The following is a 17405-nucleotide window of genomic DNA, read 5'->3' as shown; positions in this document are numbered from 1 at the left end:
TGCTGAGGTGAGATTATTTTCTTTGAGAGTTAGAATTAATGGTTCTGGAAATCTGTACGCGGGGCAATCATTGAGAAGCTCGAGACGTATGATTCATCGCGCAACAAAAGGTTTAGCGATGTCATTCGTGGGGTCAGCCCCTGTAATTATTAACGTGGATCGTTGATTGGTCTAGAACCCACGCAACGGTGAAACAAAATCTTCAGAGGAATCAGAACCTCGTCGTACAGTGAGCATGGGTGGCTTCTACAGATCTCCGAGGGAAGATCTCCGAGAAATAAGTCTAAATTGTCGGTCCGGAGAAAATCTTACGGACGTCAAAGATTGATCTCCGAGGAAGAATAGGAAAAGAGAATTGATGTAAGCCATAATATTCCTCTAACCTTCTAATCAAAGACTTGCGTCTTCTATCTAGTCTTTACCGTAAGCCCAGCCCGTGTATTGCTATTGTAATTCTCACTCATCCGACTTGGCCAACAAGTCCGGGATATCATCGACAGTGTTTCTGCCCTCCAAAATATCTGATCTTGTTAGTACACGAAATCCTTGCAAGTATAGACTCAATGACTTACTAATGACAGCAGTAAATAATGGGTATTCGCCCTCCTTTCCTCTAGACTTCAAAAACTCATTGACCTCTTTTGCAGTACTAGTTCCTTGTAACTTTTGTCCATTCAATTCCGTGTTCTCAACTTCATCGACTGTCACTCCTCTTTCAATTGCCATCTTCGCACATCTGAAGTTTCGTCCTCCACTGCAACTTGTAATTAAATCGGCAACTCCAGCACTTTGTTCGGTGAAAGTACCACCATGGACAGTTTCTCCAAAGAATTCCTTGCCGAATTTAACCATTTCAAGGAGGCCCACCCGCATAACAGCCGCCTTTGCATTGTCTCCCCAACCACGTCCTTCAACGAAACCCGCAGCTAGTGCGACGATGTTCTTAAGAGCTCCACCAAGAGAGACACCTGCTACATCGGAAACCATCTGAACATGGAAGTAGGGACGATGGAATAATGTCTTGAATAAGGCGTGATCCATTGGCGGATATTCCGATGGTACGGCCTTCAACTTTGTCTTGCTGACTCTTCCCTTGACATCTTTATGTTCCTCATCTGCAGGTGTAATGGTGAGATTGACTTGAGAGCTTGATGGGGATGGTCCAGCTGGAGTTGTGGCACGCGAGTCCATTGAGGGAGGATCATATGCAATCGTAGTTTCACACCATTTCTCCATTGCAATCTCATTGGCAATGTTAGCACCTGAAAGTGCTCCACAGTATATTCCTAATCCTTCACCGATCCATTCACTGAAAAGACTGATCTCTGAGGCTGTTACATTCACACCCTTGATACAAGAAATTCCACGCGCGAATGGTAGGATATGTCCTTGGAGTTGTTTTGTAATGCGACCGATGAATTGATGAGGAAGATTGAAAATCAAAACCGAAGAGTTCGCAACTGCATCTTCGACAGAAGGGTTGGCGATGAGATTGGTTGGAAGCTGAATGTTTGGCAGATATTTCACATTCTCGTGGTATTTGTTGATAATCGAAGTAAGCTTTTGAGGCGAATGATTGGAGGCGTCGTAGTGTTTCGAGTCTTTTGGTATGGTAACTTCCTCCTCATAAACCCACATCTGAACCTCCTCCTCGAATAGATCGGAATGTTGTTTTGTATTCTCAGCTACAATTTTTGCAATGGTACAGCCCCTAGCAGATATCAACAAAGTGATCGATATTCTTGGACATAGTTTAATTGTAACTTACCAGTTACCAGATCCAACCACCGTCACCTTATGCTTCTTACTCCATGCTCCTAGGGTCGCCATTTTATTGAGTTGAGGGGTATTAAGATGCCGAGCGGTTTGTGCAATCCTTCGAAGAGTTTGATTTGATGCTGCTGTAAATCTTATGAGCATGCACATATGTTATGACGGGAAAAGAGGAGCAAATGTAAAGGATAGTTAGGACACGCAAAGGGAGGCAAAATACCAAGTACTTTGAGACTTTGAGATACCAGAATGTTGAGACAAAAAAAGCCTCGCTTGCTCTTCTGTCACTTGTGATAGCTTGTGAATAGCTCGTGATTGAACCAGAGGGCAGCTGACCGCTTTCGAAATTGGTTTAGTGGATTCTTACAACCATTGTGGCTTTTTCAAAATCCCATGGGAAGCTGTTTTGACGCTGTGCGAGTACCCAAACGACAGCGGGATCCAATAAGCGCTATGGAAGTTGTGGGTGCAAATGCTGTGGAAGTCCAGATAGTGACAAATGACTCGCTGATAATGTTCAGTTGATTAGACATTGGATGAATGTATGAACACAACATGAATAGCTCAACTTGAGCTTGAGAATTGCATTCATGATTGCATGGTTTCTCTATGTTCTCGTGTCAAGGTTTCTGTGCTGAATTGGTGCTGGTGCTGGTGCTGGTGCTGGAGTTGGATTTGGAGTTGGAGTTGGTGTTGTAGGTGGAGAGGAAAATATGAAATTTCCGTATTATGATATAGGTAGGTACTTACACATATTGTCGGTATGAGGACTGTTATCATTCATGACTTTGATAGTTGATTATTTTTTAATTTTTTAATTTTCTTTCCATCGAGATCAAAACAGAGTGAAGTTTATTATTTTAGCAGCCCCTGAACCCCTGGCCTAGCCGTCCGGTATATCTACCTACCTAGGTTAAGGGAGGGAGATACCCGACAACCGACCGAGTGATGGTGTGAAGGAAGTTAATTATCGAACTATGTTCAAGTCTAACTGCTAGGTAGGCGGAGGAAAGAGTGGTATTTGGAAGTAAGTATAATACCGGTATGCAGAGCATTAGGTGGAGGTAGATATTATACTTAGAGTTAGTTTGTAAAGTAGTACTTGGAAGTAGGTGTAGTACACAGAGGAGCCCTACAACTAACTAAACACCTCATCGTATATCTTTTCTCGATCGGTATCATTTCCAAAGCTTATATCGGAATCCGTTCAAGCTTCGTAAGGAAAGAAACTCTACTCTGTACACTATCTCCCTAGTAGATACTCGGAGCAAAGAACAATAAATGGTCTAGACCACGATATATCAACCCCAATACAACCTTGACGCTGCGTACCAAAAAAAAATGGTGAAAAGGTAACAAATCCATTGTTTTGTTGTACCTGACTGTCACTGACTAGGCATTCTTTTTCTCATGACGTATCACATTCAGTTTTTCCATCCTAAATCATTGCAAACTCCTCACAACCAATAGATTCCCTAGTATCTCTGCTAACAAGCCGGGTCTTTCCTATGGTTTGACCAGCATCTTACCCGCGCCCACTCTCCCACCATTATCCCATATGCGAATCTACCCACCAACTCCAAAGAGGCCCCGCTTCCAACCTACCTCTATCAAACCACCAGCAAACACTTGGAAGCTACCTATAACTAACTTACCACTTATCTAAAACTAATGCACTTTCCTATGAGTTTTTCTTAAAAGTACACCTCGACCCCATCCTCCTTCGTTTGATCCATCTCTGTCGTTTTTTTTTGCTTCATATTCTTCTCTCTATCCTCACCTTTCTAAAGCCAGTGACGTCTTTCTGAGTTGTGCCGATCCTCTCTGGAGCCCAGTTCTCCCACAATAATCGCTTTCAATAATATCTAGCTTTGTTGGTTCGCCAAATCTGTAGCGCCAAAGACAATGGTTTCCAACGAAATCTATCTACTCCCTCTCAAGGATGATGGGAGTCCCGATGTATCTGGAGGATATATCTATCTGACACCCAAAGGCACAGAGCCAATAACCGTCCGCTTTGCTATCGAAGGAACATCTTCAATATGTCGAGAAGGCAGTCTCTGGGTGAACATTCCCGAGAAAGGTGTAGAATTCCAAAGAGAACAGTTCCGTGAATTCAAGTGAGTTTTTGCCCGCGAATCTCCATCTATTGCAAGAACTGACTGTATAGGTTGGAACCAGACTTTAATCGTACCATTGAAATCTCGATACCCATTCATTCAGCTGGCGCATTCGCATTTTATACTACATACAAAGCTTTACCGGATTTGGATGATACAAATACCACTCCCATCGAAACCACAAAATCCCCAGTATACTACATAGATGTTGCTCCAACTTTGATGCTGGAAGGCAGGCAACTGCCTTTGCCTGCATTGTCAGTCTTCTCTGTCATTTCAAAATTCATGGGCAAGTACCCCAAGGACTGGGAAAAGCATCTCCGGGGAATAAGTGAGAGAGGTTACAACATGGTTCATTTTACCCCGTTGCAAAAGCGTGGTGAATCAAATTCTCCATACAGTATATATGATCAATGTTCATGGGATCCCGAGTGCTTCCCTAATGGCGAAAAAGACGTCAAAAAACTGGTCAAGAGCATGGAAGACAATCATGGTCTTTTGGGCTTGACCGATGTAGTCTGGAATCACACGGCGAACAACAGCGCATGGCTCGAGGAGCACCCAGAAGTTGGCTACAACGTATCAACAGCACCATGGTTGCGTTCGGCTTTAGAGTTGGACACTAAATTACTAGAATTTAGTAAAGATCTTGCCAAGCTTGATCTCCCAACTACGCTCAATTCTGTCGATGATTTAGTCCAGGTCATGGCAGGCGTCAAAACCGAAGTCATTGCCAAACTCCGTCTATGGGAATACTATGTTATCGAGATTGAGAGGGATGCCGATGCAGTAGTAGAGGCTTGGGCATCTAACAAAATTTCGTTCCCAGAGGGCGGATTCGGTGGATCTGGCTTTGGTGGTTTAGAAGCTATCAAGAATGCCTCCGTTGCGGAACAGGCAACATTTTTGAGAGAAAAAGGAATGCTCAACACAGACAGACTTGGGGAAAGATACAGAAGGAAGGTCAACCCAGAAGTTGGTGCAGCACTGCTCACAGCTTTGTTTGGAAGATTCGAAGGCGATAAATCGAATGGTGCCGATCGTGCCGAAGCTCGAAGCCGTTTGACTAACATTTTGGACGAAGTTAACCTTCCATACTACAAAGAATACGACGTCGATGTTGCTGAGATTCTCGACCAGCTGTTTAACCGCACAAAATATGTCCGTCTTGACGATAATGGCCCAAAACTTGGTCCAATTGACGACAAAAATCCCCTCATCGAATCCTACTTCACCAGATTACCTAAAAACTCCACTACCTCCAAGCACAATCAAGAAGACCTTGCTTTGGCAAACAATGGTTGGATCTGGGCTGCAAATGCACTTATTGACAATGCCGGTCCCAAATCTCGCGCGTATTTGCGCCGTGAAGTTATTGTCTGGGGTGACTGTGTAAAGTTGCGTTATGGAGAATCTCGCGAAGACAGTCCCTTCTTGTGGGACTTCATGGCGAAATACACACGTCTCATGGCGAAATATTTCACCGGTTTCCGTATCGATAATGCACACTCTACACCTATTCATGTAGCTGAATTTCTGCTAGACGAGGCAAGAAGAATCAGACCAAATCTTTATGTAGTTGCTGAACTTTTCACCGGGTCAGAAGAAATGGACTATGTTTTCGTCAAACGTCTTGGTCTAAGTTCACTCATCAGAGAAGCAATGCAGGCGTGGAGTACTGGTGAAGTGAGTCGCCTTGTTCATCGACATGGCGGTAGACCCATTGGTAGCTTCGAGGTCGACGAAGTATCAGGTGCAGAACAGAAGACACCCCATGGTCGATCCAACGGATCGACACCCGGCAAAGAAATTATTCGCACCATCAGATATACTCCAGTTCATGCTCTCTTTATGGATTGTACCCATGACAACGAAGTTCCAGCTCAAAAACGTGATGCTCGGGACACTTTACCAAATGCTGCATTGGTTGCCATGTGTTCCAGTGCCATTGGTAGTGTCATGGGTTACGATGAGATTTATCCTAAACTAGTCGAAATCGTTCATGAAACGAGATTATACACTTCTGCTTCTTCCGAAATGGAAGTCAAGATAGGAGCTGGCGAAGGTGGTATTGGTGGTGTCAAGAAGCTTCTCAATCAAATCCATAGTATTATGGGCAAGGACGGGTACGCAGAAACATACATTCATCATGAAGATCAGTATATTACTGTTCATCGAGTGCATCCTGAATCTAGAAAGGGTTACTTCCTTATCGCACATACTGCTTTCCCTGGTTATGGCAACGGAAATGGAGGTTTCAATCCGGTTCATCTTGGAGGCACTAAAGCGAGCCATCTTGGCAGCTGGATGCTAGAAGTCGACACTTCTGAAGAGGCAAAGAAGGAGGCATTAGAGGACAAGAAGTATCTGAAAGGATTACCTAGCAAAGTTTCTAATCTTCCTGGAGTCCGTATGGAATACAAAGATGGAGAAACAACAATTTCCGTCCGAGACAAATTTCCGCCCGGAAGTATTGCATTGTTCGAGACTTGGATACCTGCTGCCGAGCATGCAACTGGTCTCGATACATTTGTCACCTCGGGAGCAAAGGCAGCGTTCTCAGAACTGGACTTAGTCGATTTGAACGTCGTCCTTTATAAATGTGAGGCGGAAGAGCTCGATGCTAGTGAGGGTAAAGATGGAGTATATGATATCCCTGGCCATGGTAAACTCGTGTATGCTGGTTTACAAGGTTGGTGGAGTGTGCTCAAGAATATCATCAAAGACAATAATCTGGGACATCCCATGTGCAACCACTTGAGAGAGGGACAATGGGCCCTTGACTATATCATCGGTAGATTGGAGAAAATGTCAAACAGATCCGGCTATGAACGACTTCAAAAGCCAACGGCTTGGTTGAAGGAACGTTTTGATGCGATTCGAAAAATGCCAAGCTTTTTGCTCCCCCGTTACTTTGGTCTAGCCATTCGAACTGCTTACCGAGCTGCATGGGAGCGAAGTTTGGCATTGATGAATGAAAATGTTCGTGAGGGACAATGGTTCTTACAGGATTTAGCTATGGTTAGTGTTCAGCAGACTGGATATGTCAATTCTGCATCTTTGTACCCCAAGAAGGCAGTACCTTCTTTAGCAGCCGGCTTGCCTCACTTTGCAGTCGAGTGGGCTAGATGTTGGGGTAGAGATGTATTCATTTCTGCAAGAGGTCTTTTCCTTGGTACAGGTCGCTATGCTGAAGCAAGAGAGCATATTCTCGCATTCTCAAGTGTCTTGAAGCATGGTATGATACCTAACTTGTTGAGCAGTGGTAACTTGCCACGTTACAACTCTCGAGATTCAATTTGGTTCATGTTACAAACCATTCAAGACTACACCAACATTGTACCCAATGGATTGGAGCTTTTGAAAGAGAAGGTGCCTCGACGATTCTTACCTTATGATGATACCTACTTTGATTCTGATGATCCAAGAGCATACTCAAAGACATCAGTTTTGGAGGATATTATTCAGGAATCTTTGCAACGTCATGCATCCGGAATGTCATTCAGAGAAGCAAATGCCGGTCCAAACCTCGATATGCAAATGAGCTCCGAGGGATTCAACATTGACATCAAAGTTGACTGGTCAACTGGTCTGATATTCGGTGGTAACCAACACAACTGTGGTACTTGGATGGACAAGATGGGAGAGAGTGAAAAAGCTAAGAGCAAGGGAGTTCCTGGTACACCTCGTGATGGAGCTGCTATTGAAATCACCGGTCTGTTATACAGTACTCTTCGCTGGGTAGCCGAACTTCACGAGAAAGGCAAGTACAAGTATGCTGGCGTCAGCACTTCAGATCCAAACATGCAAGTCATCACTTTCTCAGACTGGGCCGATAAGATCAAAGAGAACTTCGAACGTTGTTACTATGTTCCTTTGGACGCTAAAGATGACTCGAAGTATGATGTGAATACTCCTATTGTCAACCGAAGAGGTATTTACAAGGATCTGTACAAATCAGGCAAAGAGTACGAAGATTATCAACTACGATCAAATTTCCCAATTGCCATGACGGTTGCCCCAGACCTCTTTGACGATGCTCATGCTCTTAATGCCTTATTCCTTGCGGACAAAGTACTTCGTGGACCTACTGGTATGGCAACTCTTGATCCAGCTGATCTTAATTATCGACCATACTACATCAACTCCGAGGATAGTGAAGATTTCTCAACTTCAAAAGGAAGGAATTATCACCAAGGTCCAGAATGGTTATGGCCAACTGGTTTCTTCTTAAGAGCTTTGTTGAAATTCGATCTCAAGAGAAGAAAGACTCCAGCGGCTAAGACGGAAGCTTTCCAACAAATCACGAGAAGATTGGCGGGTTGTAAGGAAGCTATTGTCAATAGTGATTGGGCCGGTTTGACGGAGTTGACACAAAAAGATGGAGCTTATTGTCCTGATTCGGTACGTTATTTTCTACTTTAATTGAGATTATCTGTACTAATTTTATGATAGTCTCCAACACAAGCTTGGAGTGCAGGTTGTTTGATCGATTTGTATCATGATGCTGCACAATATGATGTTTCTCAATTATCGAAATAGATATATGAAATGCCAAAACGGAAAGAAGGACACGGAAGTGGAAAATGTTAATGAGGCATGGGACGGGAGGTTACGTATGACGATACGGTAAGCGATAAATCACTGGTTGATTGTTTATATGGAAAAGCGAGCATGGGAACTGTGGAAAATGGGAAAGATGCAAAGGATTAATGAGCAAAGGATCGGTAGATAGATATGATAATTTTGAGAGTCGATGATTCATTGTGTTGATATGATATGGTCTGATTTGCAATTTATTTGCTGTATTTGTCTTGTGCATGTATGCATAGATATGTAGCCTTTCATCTAGAAAATACACCCTCCCACTATTTTTCCCATCCATAGATTCACAAAGTGCCCACGGGTCATAATAGATGATCATTGGTGGTGGAGTTTGATGATGAAAACGAAAATTCCCATCACTTTTCGTTTCGACTATCTAAAAGGCTTTGTTGTCGTGGGATTGGTGAGAGAGATGAAGGAGTAGGAAAGAGGGGAAAGGAGTAGTCGGAGGGGAAGAAGGGAAGAAGAGTAGGTTCTTATCTGGATCTTGTATGATGGGATGAGTCGAATGTTGAAGGTGAAGGTGATTGAGATGCCGGGTTTGAGGATCCGGGGGGAGGGGAGGGGATAGGATGAGTGTTGTTTGGTGAATAGATGTGGCTAAATATGATTTTGAGTAAGGAAGCGAGTGGGATGTTATGTTATGTTATGTGATATGGAGGTTTATACAAATTTAGGTCTATACTTCTCAATCTCATCACATACCCTATCAATATCCCCTTGAATAATCATTCGTGCTTCCCGGGTTTCATAAAACCAGCTACATTAGTACTTTTCATTTTTTGTCTCAAGTCAGAAATGGGATCTTCTCGATGAGCCTATTCTTCACTGATCTATCGTTGGATCCGTTTCATATTTTGCAAATGTATGAATGATTGCAAGTTCAAGTTCATGAGTTGCGCTTATGAAGATGGAAAGGACCTGGAGGAAGTGGTTGGGGGGATTGATCAGAGGAGATGATCTGGTTGAGGCTGACCGTTTCGATGTTTTGGATATTGAAGATAATTTGAGAAAAAAGAAGTTCACGGTGGAATGTCATCTTGTTGTAAAGAGAACACTTGTCCGGAACTAAGTGGGTGTTGGAATTGTATGCCATGTGCCAGAAGACTGCCGCGAGGTTGCATGCTTACCTGCTAGGAAGTAGCACGTAGGTGATTGAGGCTATATTCGGAAGATACTTTCTGTTCGCCTATTTGGAGGAGTGAGGGGGCTTTCAAAGCTGTGCTATGTGTTTTGATGATACGATAAGTTCATATTCAGGTGGTAAGCTGAAGAAGCTGTAAATTGTCTATAGATGGCCCTGCCGCATCGCTCACTGTGCCTCATTAGATTTACAACGAAGTCACTTTAATCAAAATGGTCAAATTGTAGATATCTTCTAGATTGTGAGTATTAGGTAGGTATATGAACGAAATAGAACATTTCAGCGACCCAAATCCATATCTGTCTTTCTATAAAATATCATCTATAAAAATAAGGTTATTTCCCCTTAATGTTGTTAGGATTGCTCCTATATTGAGCACCCTGCAAGCCATTGACTCTTCCATATAGCCATTTAAGCACTGCCGTACTACCTGTCATCGTCAAGGCAGCTCCGGTGAACAAAATTGCTCTCTGTGTTGTATCAAGATGTCCAAATAATGGATATGGGTAACTAGATATCGATATTAGCATTCAATCTTTCGTCAGACATACATGCTCGGCCATAGACTACTCACAATCCATTATACTTATAACATTGTTCTACCCAAGCCCAATATGCAACAGCCAAAGTTGATGAAAGTCCCATGGCAGGCAATGCATTGATAGTCCATGGCGGACTCAAGAATAGTAGATCAATAGTCAACAAGATCGCTGGCATAGCGTGGAATCCGATATCAGCATATGGACTAATATAGATCTCAGGAGGCACCAAAAGCTTCTTATCAATAGCCGAGATTCCCCAATACAGCACGGAGATCAAAACTTCCAGAGGAGCAGAACATAATGAGAGAGAATTCTTGATCAAGAAGAGTCTTGGGGAAAGAGTGATGTCTGCGAGGAAACCGAAGACAAATGTCAAAGAAGCTAGAGTGAGACCGATGATGGTGAGATATTGGAAGTGCCAGCCATAGGAAGAGTTGATGAATGTTGGGAAGTCGAAAAGGTATTTATAAGAAAGAGAAAAGGAAGCAAGGCCAATGAGATGAATGAGGGCGGATGCTGTCGGAGAGGGAGAAGGAAGACGTTGAAGGGGATGGCGGGAGATGAGCTTGTTGGCTACTGAAGTAGAACTCATGGTTGTCGAGTTCTTGAAAGTCTTGTAGTTGGTGTCGTAGTAAAAAAAATAAAATGTAAATATAACTTAAACTATATTGAACATTCAAACAATGACGTCTACAGTACTATGTGGAGTAGCTGCAAGAATCTTAGATGAGGCTACCTAGCCTCGCACCACAAAAACACGCTAGTATATCCTGGCTTCAGTTCAGCCTTGTGATATTATTTTGTTCCCGTCAACTTCATGTCTTGAACCCATCATCGGCCTTCAAACAACACTTACTTTTCACTTACCAAGTCTACGGTCTTCAATTTATCAATATGGCTGATACAGCTTCTAATTCCAATAAACGCAAGCTCGATGCAGAAGATGAAGACTCCTCGTCCGACGATGATATGGGACCTCAGCTTCCATCTGCGGAAGCTCCCAAGAAGAAGCGTCGCAAGCTTCCCTACGAAAAGCTCTATATCTCAGCTCTACCAACCTCTGCGCGGTATTCTAAGTCTCTTATGCACAAAGAGCAGATCTCGTTCGTTACTATGACTCCATTGACGGACTTCCTAATCACAAGCTCGGTCGATGGAGTGGTTAAATTCTGGAAGAAAGGAGGCGACGGCATTGAATTTGTGAAGGAGTTTAGAACGCACATTGGAGAGATCAAGAGTGTATCGATCAGTGCAGATGGACGAAGCTTTGCGACAGCTGGCGCAGACAAAACAATCAAGATATTCGATGTGATGACATTTGATCTATTGTCAATGCTAACTTTAGAATTCACACCGAAATGCGTCTGCTGGGTACATGGATGTGGCGCATCCCTTCCAACGTTAGCTGTCTCTGACGAGGTCAATCATACGATTCGGATATACGATGGTCGTGGAGAGAACCAGGAAACAATCCACACAATCTCCGGCTTACATCGAAGTGTTATCTCGTTGATGGCATACAACGATGCCTACAATTGTGTTATATCAGCAGACGAGAATGGTATGATTGAATATTGGCGACCAGGAGGAAATTACGAGAAGCCTGACAACGTCTTCGAATACAAGTCTTCCACTAATTTATTCGAATTTAAGAAGGCGAAATCAACACCCACCTCTCTTACAATTTCTCCAAGTGGCTCGCAATTCGCGACTGTCTCATTCCCCGATCGCAAAGTTCGAGTGTTTGACTTCCCAACTGGAAAATTATACCGTACATACGATGAATCGCTGCAGGTTATCGAGGAAATGCAACAGGCAGGAACATCATTGAAGAAGTTAGAAGATCTAGAATTCGGCCGTCGACTTGCTACAGAACGCGAAATTGAAACGCCAACCCTACGAAATAAAGCTAATGTTATATTTGACGAGACGGGACACTTCATCATATATGGATCAATACTCGGCGCAAAGGTTTTGAACACTTATACAAACCGAGTCGTGAAGGTCTATGGAGGAGATGAGAACTTTAGACCTCTTAATATTGCTATGTACCAAGGTCAACCACAAAAGAAAGGTGTCACGACGATTGCCATGGCGGCATCCAACAATCCTCTTCTGCAGGAATCCGAACTCCGAGATCCGATATTCTTTGCGACCGGAGTTGGGAAAGTGCGATTTTACATGTTCACAAATGATGAAGAAGTCTCCAAATCCGAACGAGATGTCCAAAATGAGAAACCTAACAACACAAATGGGAAGAAATTAGCAGAGGCAAAAGCTGCCGAGACTGGAACTGCAGCTGTTCTTCACACCACATACGGAGATATTCATATACGCTTATTCCCCGATGCAGCCCCCAAAGCCGTTGAGAATTTTGTGACACATTCGAAACAAGGTTATTACAACAATACCATCTTCCACCGTGTCATTCGAAAATTCATGATCCAGTGTGGAGATCCATTAGGAGATGGTACTGGTGGTGAAAGTATTTGGGGCAGAGAGTTTGCCGATGAGTTTAGTTCTCTCCGACATGACAAACCTTATACCGTCAGTATGGCGAATGCGGGACCAAACTCCAACGGTAGTCAATTTTTCATTACCACGGAAAAGACTGTAAGTTCACAACATTTGCTTAAGATCTCCAATTCATCGTAAGACGTAACAAGTACTAATTAATATTCTTCTTCTTCTTCTCCATATAGCCATGGTTAGACAACAAACATACCATTTTCGGAAGGGCCATTCAAGGTTTAGATGTTATTCATAAGATTGAAAATACGCGAGTTTATAAAGAGAAACCGGAGGAAGATATCAAGATTCTCAATATAGACATCATTTAGTTGTCTAGTGAAGGAGCCCAGGACACAAACATTTTACTAGCATTGAAATTGGATCATTCGAGACCTTGAGTCAGGTATTCATGTCGGAGCGCTGGGTAACTTGAGAGAACAAATGCCAAGGTGGTGAGTGAAGTTGCTAGGAGATTTATTACCAACGGCAACAAGCTAGGACGTACTCCGTAAGCAAGTACGCCCACTTTGATCAATTATCCTTGATGTTAATCCGTCATTAGTCAAACATTTGGACAATCATTGGACGACTTGTTGATCAATGGTTGGATGCTTGGTCTTATCAGCATTAGTCCATATTGGCAAAAGTATATCATATCTATTATCTAATCGGAAATATATCAAGCTTCTGGTTTTCTCCCCACCTTTCCACATCTTCTCCACAGATATCTATCCATCATACCCATTCATATCATCCATCCCTCAATTGTCCAAGGCTTTATTACCAATTTTCAATTGCAGATTGCACTTGACTACTTAGGTAGACTGCACTGCAACTTAAACTTGGATTAATCCTTTCCTTCTTTGGAAATCCAGAATCCGACTCAAATTCCATCCGTCCATATTGATCGTCGTTCCTTGGGACAACAACTTCTTTCCCTTGTTTTGATCGTGAGTATGTTGATACAGACAAATCCAATAGTGCTATCTACCAAATCTAATTCAAATCTAATTCTACTTATGGCAAAAATCCGCGACAAATCAGATACTACCAACTTAAGTCAATGTCGGAAGCCGGTATTGTCATTCGTTTACAAACTATTTGGTCATTCTCATCATGCCACGTCCAAAGAGGGTGGGAGCACCAGAACCTAAGAGAAGGAGTAGGAACGGATGTTGGTACGCTAATGGAAATGGTGATTCATAGATTTTGGAACTGAATATATATATCACTCATAGGCCCTGCAAAGCTCGCAAAGTCAAATGCGACGAAACTCGCCCAACATGTGTGAATTGTTCGAAACTGAACGAAATCTGCGATTATAGCATACGATTGAATTGGGAGGGTCGAGGCAAGAAAAGGGTTCAAAATGATACCATTACTCCTGAAAAGAGTAATTTCTTGACCTCGAACCAAATAACTCCAGATGCGAGTAATCACCCTTCGACTTCGGGGTTATTTACAAGCTTCCGATCTTCCCCCACAGTATTTGCGCATCGTGATGAGCATTCAGGTCGCGACGATGGAGCATCTGTGGAACGTATGGCCGATACATCGATGATTGATCCCGCCTTGACCCGACCTGCATATCCCCCCATTGTAACTTTCCAAGATACATTGCCCAAAGATTATGGTCACCAAAATCAACACTACCCTCAAAGCTTTGAGCGATATCAATCCAGCGCCCCTATCACTCCACTCTCGGCCCATTCACCTGGCCTATCGATATTTGGTCACCTTCAGGTTGCGGATGAATCTGGAAGTCCAATTTCAAACAGAAGCGCACTGCCAAGTACCGAAAGTCGATTGTCAACTCCTCCATATCTCGGAAGCGGTCATGGAACACCAGCGACTGAAAGCTCTATAACGGATCGACCTGCTAAGCGCACGCGATACGAAGGCTCACTCAATAGTGCACGGATGCTTCCTCCTTTAGTATCCGATTCGTATCCCAACTACGACTCTCGAAATACAACGATTTATACATCCCAGGTAGAATCTGAATCAATACGTGGGGTGGATATTGATAAGACCAAAGCTACGCCAAGTCGTGAATTTTCGCGCGGACTCTCGGTAAATTCACTGTTGTCGGGACCGCTCGATGGGACACCATCCGAGCAACCCAGCAATGGGAGAGGATGGGATTACCAAAGTCAGGATTGGACACCATACATGCATGATGTATACCAGGATACAGAAACATGGGGGATTGATCGAGGATTGGTGGACTTGGACATTGGTAAGAATGATGACATCAATGCAATATCAGAATCGTCGCCCAAGCTACTGGGAACTCACCAGGACTTTGATTTGGATAATGGCGGAGAGTTATCGCCAATGGAATTTGGCTTTGGTATGGAAATCAATGAGACAGCTCTTGAAGTTGGGTATTACGACAAACCGGTTTCGATATGTATACCTCGTGTACTTCAACCATTGCCTGCAAAATTACTGGAAAATCCTATGAATCTACTTGTGAGCATTTTCATTGTCAATCTCAATTCACCGCTAACTGAATAACAGTATTTTGTAAGCCCTTTTTTTCGTGAATTGGCTTTGAGCTGTACAACTAACCTGTCCTAGCATCATTTCCTAGACCATACAGCAGGCTGTCTAATACCACACAATTGTTCTTCTAATCCATTCCGGAGTATTCTGCCGCAAATGGCGGTTCGAGATGATGATCTGTTACATCTTCTACTTGCATACTCTGCCACACATCGTGCCAGACTCTTGAGACAACCCGAACCTGCGACTCGTATAGCTTTATGGGTCAAAGACATCTTTCCTAATCTTAGGCACGCACTCGACGACCCAAATAAGATTACGTCGAATGTCAACCTGGCAACGGTAATCATGCTCGCATCTTTGGAGATAATATCTCCAAAAGTCTTTGGAGTTGCCGTTCCATGGCAGAAGCATCTCGAGTTCGCGCGACAAATGCTCGTTGCCAGGGGTGGAGCCCATCGTATGCAAACTATATCTCGGAAAGATAAAGTCTCGTCTTTCCTATGGGGTTGGTTTGCATATTTGGATGTCCTTGGCAGTATGAGTGGAGGACAGAACCTTTCGTCCGCTTGGATGTTGGATTATGAAGCAGAAGATGAAGAGGATGGTTATCAAATTGATTGTATTCTAGGTTTCACAAGTCATTGCATCCGAATACTTGCCAAAGTCGCTAATCTTGCCCGTCAATGTGACGAGCGTCGCATTAATCCTGATTCAACAATTAAACAAGATTGGCAACCATCCGATGAAGTTGTGACCCGTGCGCACAAGTTAGAAGCAGATCTTATCGAGTCGCGGCGTCACCCAGCGAAACCTTGCACTCACATGCAATCTAAATCAGAAGCAGAATATGGTTGGGATAGTCTTGAGGTCGCTGCAACCAATGAAGCTTTCCATTCTGCTGGGCTAGTCCATCTACATCGCAGGATACTGGGAAAGCCCTCAGCTCATGAGGATGTCCAGCATGCTGTTGGTGAGATACTTGGCTCCTTCAACAAGGTTAGAAAAGGAAGTAGTGCCGAAGCATGCTTGTTATTTCCCATGTTCACAGCTGGATGTGATATATGGGATGAGAAACAAAGATCGGATATTCTCGAACGAATGAACAGGGTTGAGAGATACGGAATGACACAAGCACATAAAGCACGGAAATTGATGGAGCAGGTCTGGGAATCTGGAAAACCATGGGAGACGTTGGTAGGCGGAGAATTCTTTGGTTGAATCTTCGGATACTCAACGATTGAGCACAAAGTCTTGAATTATTTCAAAAGGCCAGGTCAATCATGTAATACGTATACCTTTACAAAACCTCGCTGCCTTTGGAACAATGAGAAATTGCGTACGCAATCTTTCAGCCTACGACTTCATTTCTGAGAATGAGAGCCAGAGCTTTCCACGCTGTACTTTTTTTTTGAAAGTCAAGAAGTGTGCCATTTGATTTTGTCCTGGGCATGACGTTAAAAGGCCTAAGTCATTCGAATTTGTACAATACATGAGAATAGTAGTTCTACAGGGCATTCAGAGTTTGTCTGAATAGCCTGACGGGCTCATGCGACCGATAGAGTCTTTGATGGACCCCGTCGTCGATGGTGCCTGTAACCTTACGTCGTGGAGTCTTTTCTGAAGGAGATATGCGTGATAGTAAGCGACTCATCAACAAGGTGAGTCAACTTTGCTCCGGAGCCAGCATTGGGGACTAGGCCCCAGAAGATTCAGTTACCGGCTTAGAATTGAGTTGCCTGAATTCGCATCAGTTCAACACAATTTCTTCCGCCGCAGCCACACTACTAAGGGGGATAATACCAGTGAAGGGGTATGGTCACGTCTTGCCACGGATTAGTCAAATTTTTCGAACTTCCGCTGCAGATCCATGTATTCACATTTCATTGGCGCAACCAAAGGATTCATTGGTGCTTCTTGAGGAGGGGTGGTGAAAGTCGCACCTTTGAATGCACCACATACCGGTGCTGTGGTGGTGAATGCGAACCCATCATTACCTGTTGTCGGGAACAAACGACGCCAGTATGAAGGTTGACAAAACTGTTGTAAATTTCCGCGAATTGTCTGTCTATTGGGTGATCACCTTCCACTAATTAGCTGCAGTCGATACTTTATATCGGCAGGAAATTGGATCCAACCGATTGCCCGCTCATACAGGGCATGAATTCAGACGGTAAGGATGTCACTAGATCTTATTTATCA

The 17405-nt window shown here is 43.5% G+C and overlaps 5 protein-coding genes across 5 annotated transcripts; 3 read left to right on the top strand and 2 right to left on the bottom strand.

Annotated features, from left to right (window-relative positions):
* Positions 1 to 456: 456 nt before the first annotated feature.
* EAF01_010064 (uncharacterized protein) lies at positions 457 to 1830 on the bottom strand (the record flags this gene model as incomplete). Its single annotated transcript, XM_038918321.1, has 3 exons — positions 457 to 521; positions 573 to 1711; positions 1769 to 1830. The coding sequence occupies 3 exons, from the start codon at positions 1828 to 1830 to the stop codon at positions 457 to 459; spliced, it is 1266 nt and encodes a 421-aa protein (XP_038766291.1).
* A 1848-nt stretch (positions 1831 to 3678) lies between these two features.
* Positions 3679 to 8435, top strand: EAF01_010063 (uncharacterized protein; the record flags this gene model as incomplete). Its single annotated transcript, XM_038918320.1, has 3 exons — positions 3679 to 3893; positions 3944 to 8297; positions 8349 to 8435. 3 exons carry the CDS (start codon positions 3679 to 3681, stop codon positions 8433 to 8435), a joined length of 4656 nt encoding a protein of 1551 aa, XP_038766290.1.
* Positions 8436 to 9977: 1542 nt separating this feature from the next.
* EAF01_010062 (uncharacterized protein) lies at positions 9978 to 10776 on the bottom strand (the record flags this gene model as incomplete). Its single annotated transcript, XM_038918319.1, has 2 exons — positions 9978 to 10152; positions 10217 to 10776. The coding sequence occupies 2 exons, from the start codon at positions 10774 to 10776 to the stop codon at positions 9978 to 9980; spliced, it is 735 nt and encodes a 244-aa protein (XP_038766289.1).
* A 302-nt stretch (positions 10777 to 11078) lies between these two features.
* On the top strand, positions 11079 to 13024 carry EAF01_010061 (uncharacterized protein; the record flags this gene model as incomplete). Its single annotated transcript, XM_038918318.1, has 2 exons — positions 11079 to 12797; positions 12887 to 13024. 2 exons carry the CDS (start codon positions 11079 to 11081, stop codon positions 13022 to 13024), a joined length of 1857 nt encoding a protein of 618 aa, XP_038766288.1.
* A 787-nt stretch (positions 13025 to 13811) lies between these two features.
* EAF01_010060 (uncharacterized protein) lies at positions 13812 to 16424 on the top strand (the record flags this gene model as incomplete). Its single annotated transcript, XM_038918317.1, has 4 exons — positions 13812 to 13873; positions 13934 to 15170; positions 15219 to 15224; positions 15279 to 16424. The coding sequence occupies 4 exons, from the start codon at positions 13812 to 13814 to the stop codon at positions 16422 to 16424; spliced, it is 2451 nt and encodes an 816-aa protein (XP_038766287.1).
* Positions 16425 to 17405: the final 981 nt, after the last annotated feature.

The sequence above is a fragment of the Botrytis porri genome (genome assembly GCF_014898465.1).
Source record: "Botrytis porri strain MUCL 3234 chromosome Unknown BPOR_015, whole genome shotgun sequence".
NCBI classification, from domain to species: domain Eukaryota; kingdom Fungi; phylum Ascomycota; class Leotiomycetes; order Helotiales; family Sclerotiniaceae; genus Botrytis; species Botrytis porri.
Note: the sequence above shows the minus strand (reverse complement) of the source record. Positions and strands in the feature narration are given on the sequence as shown.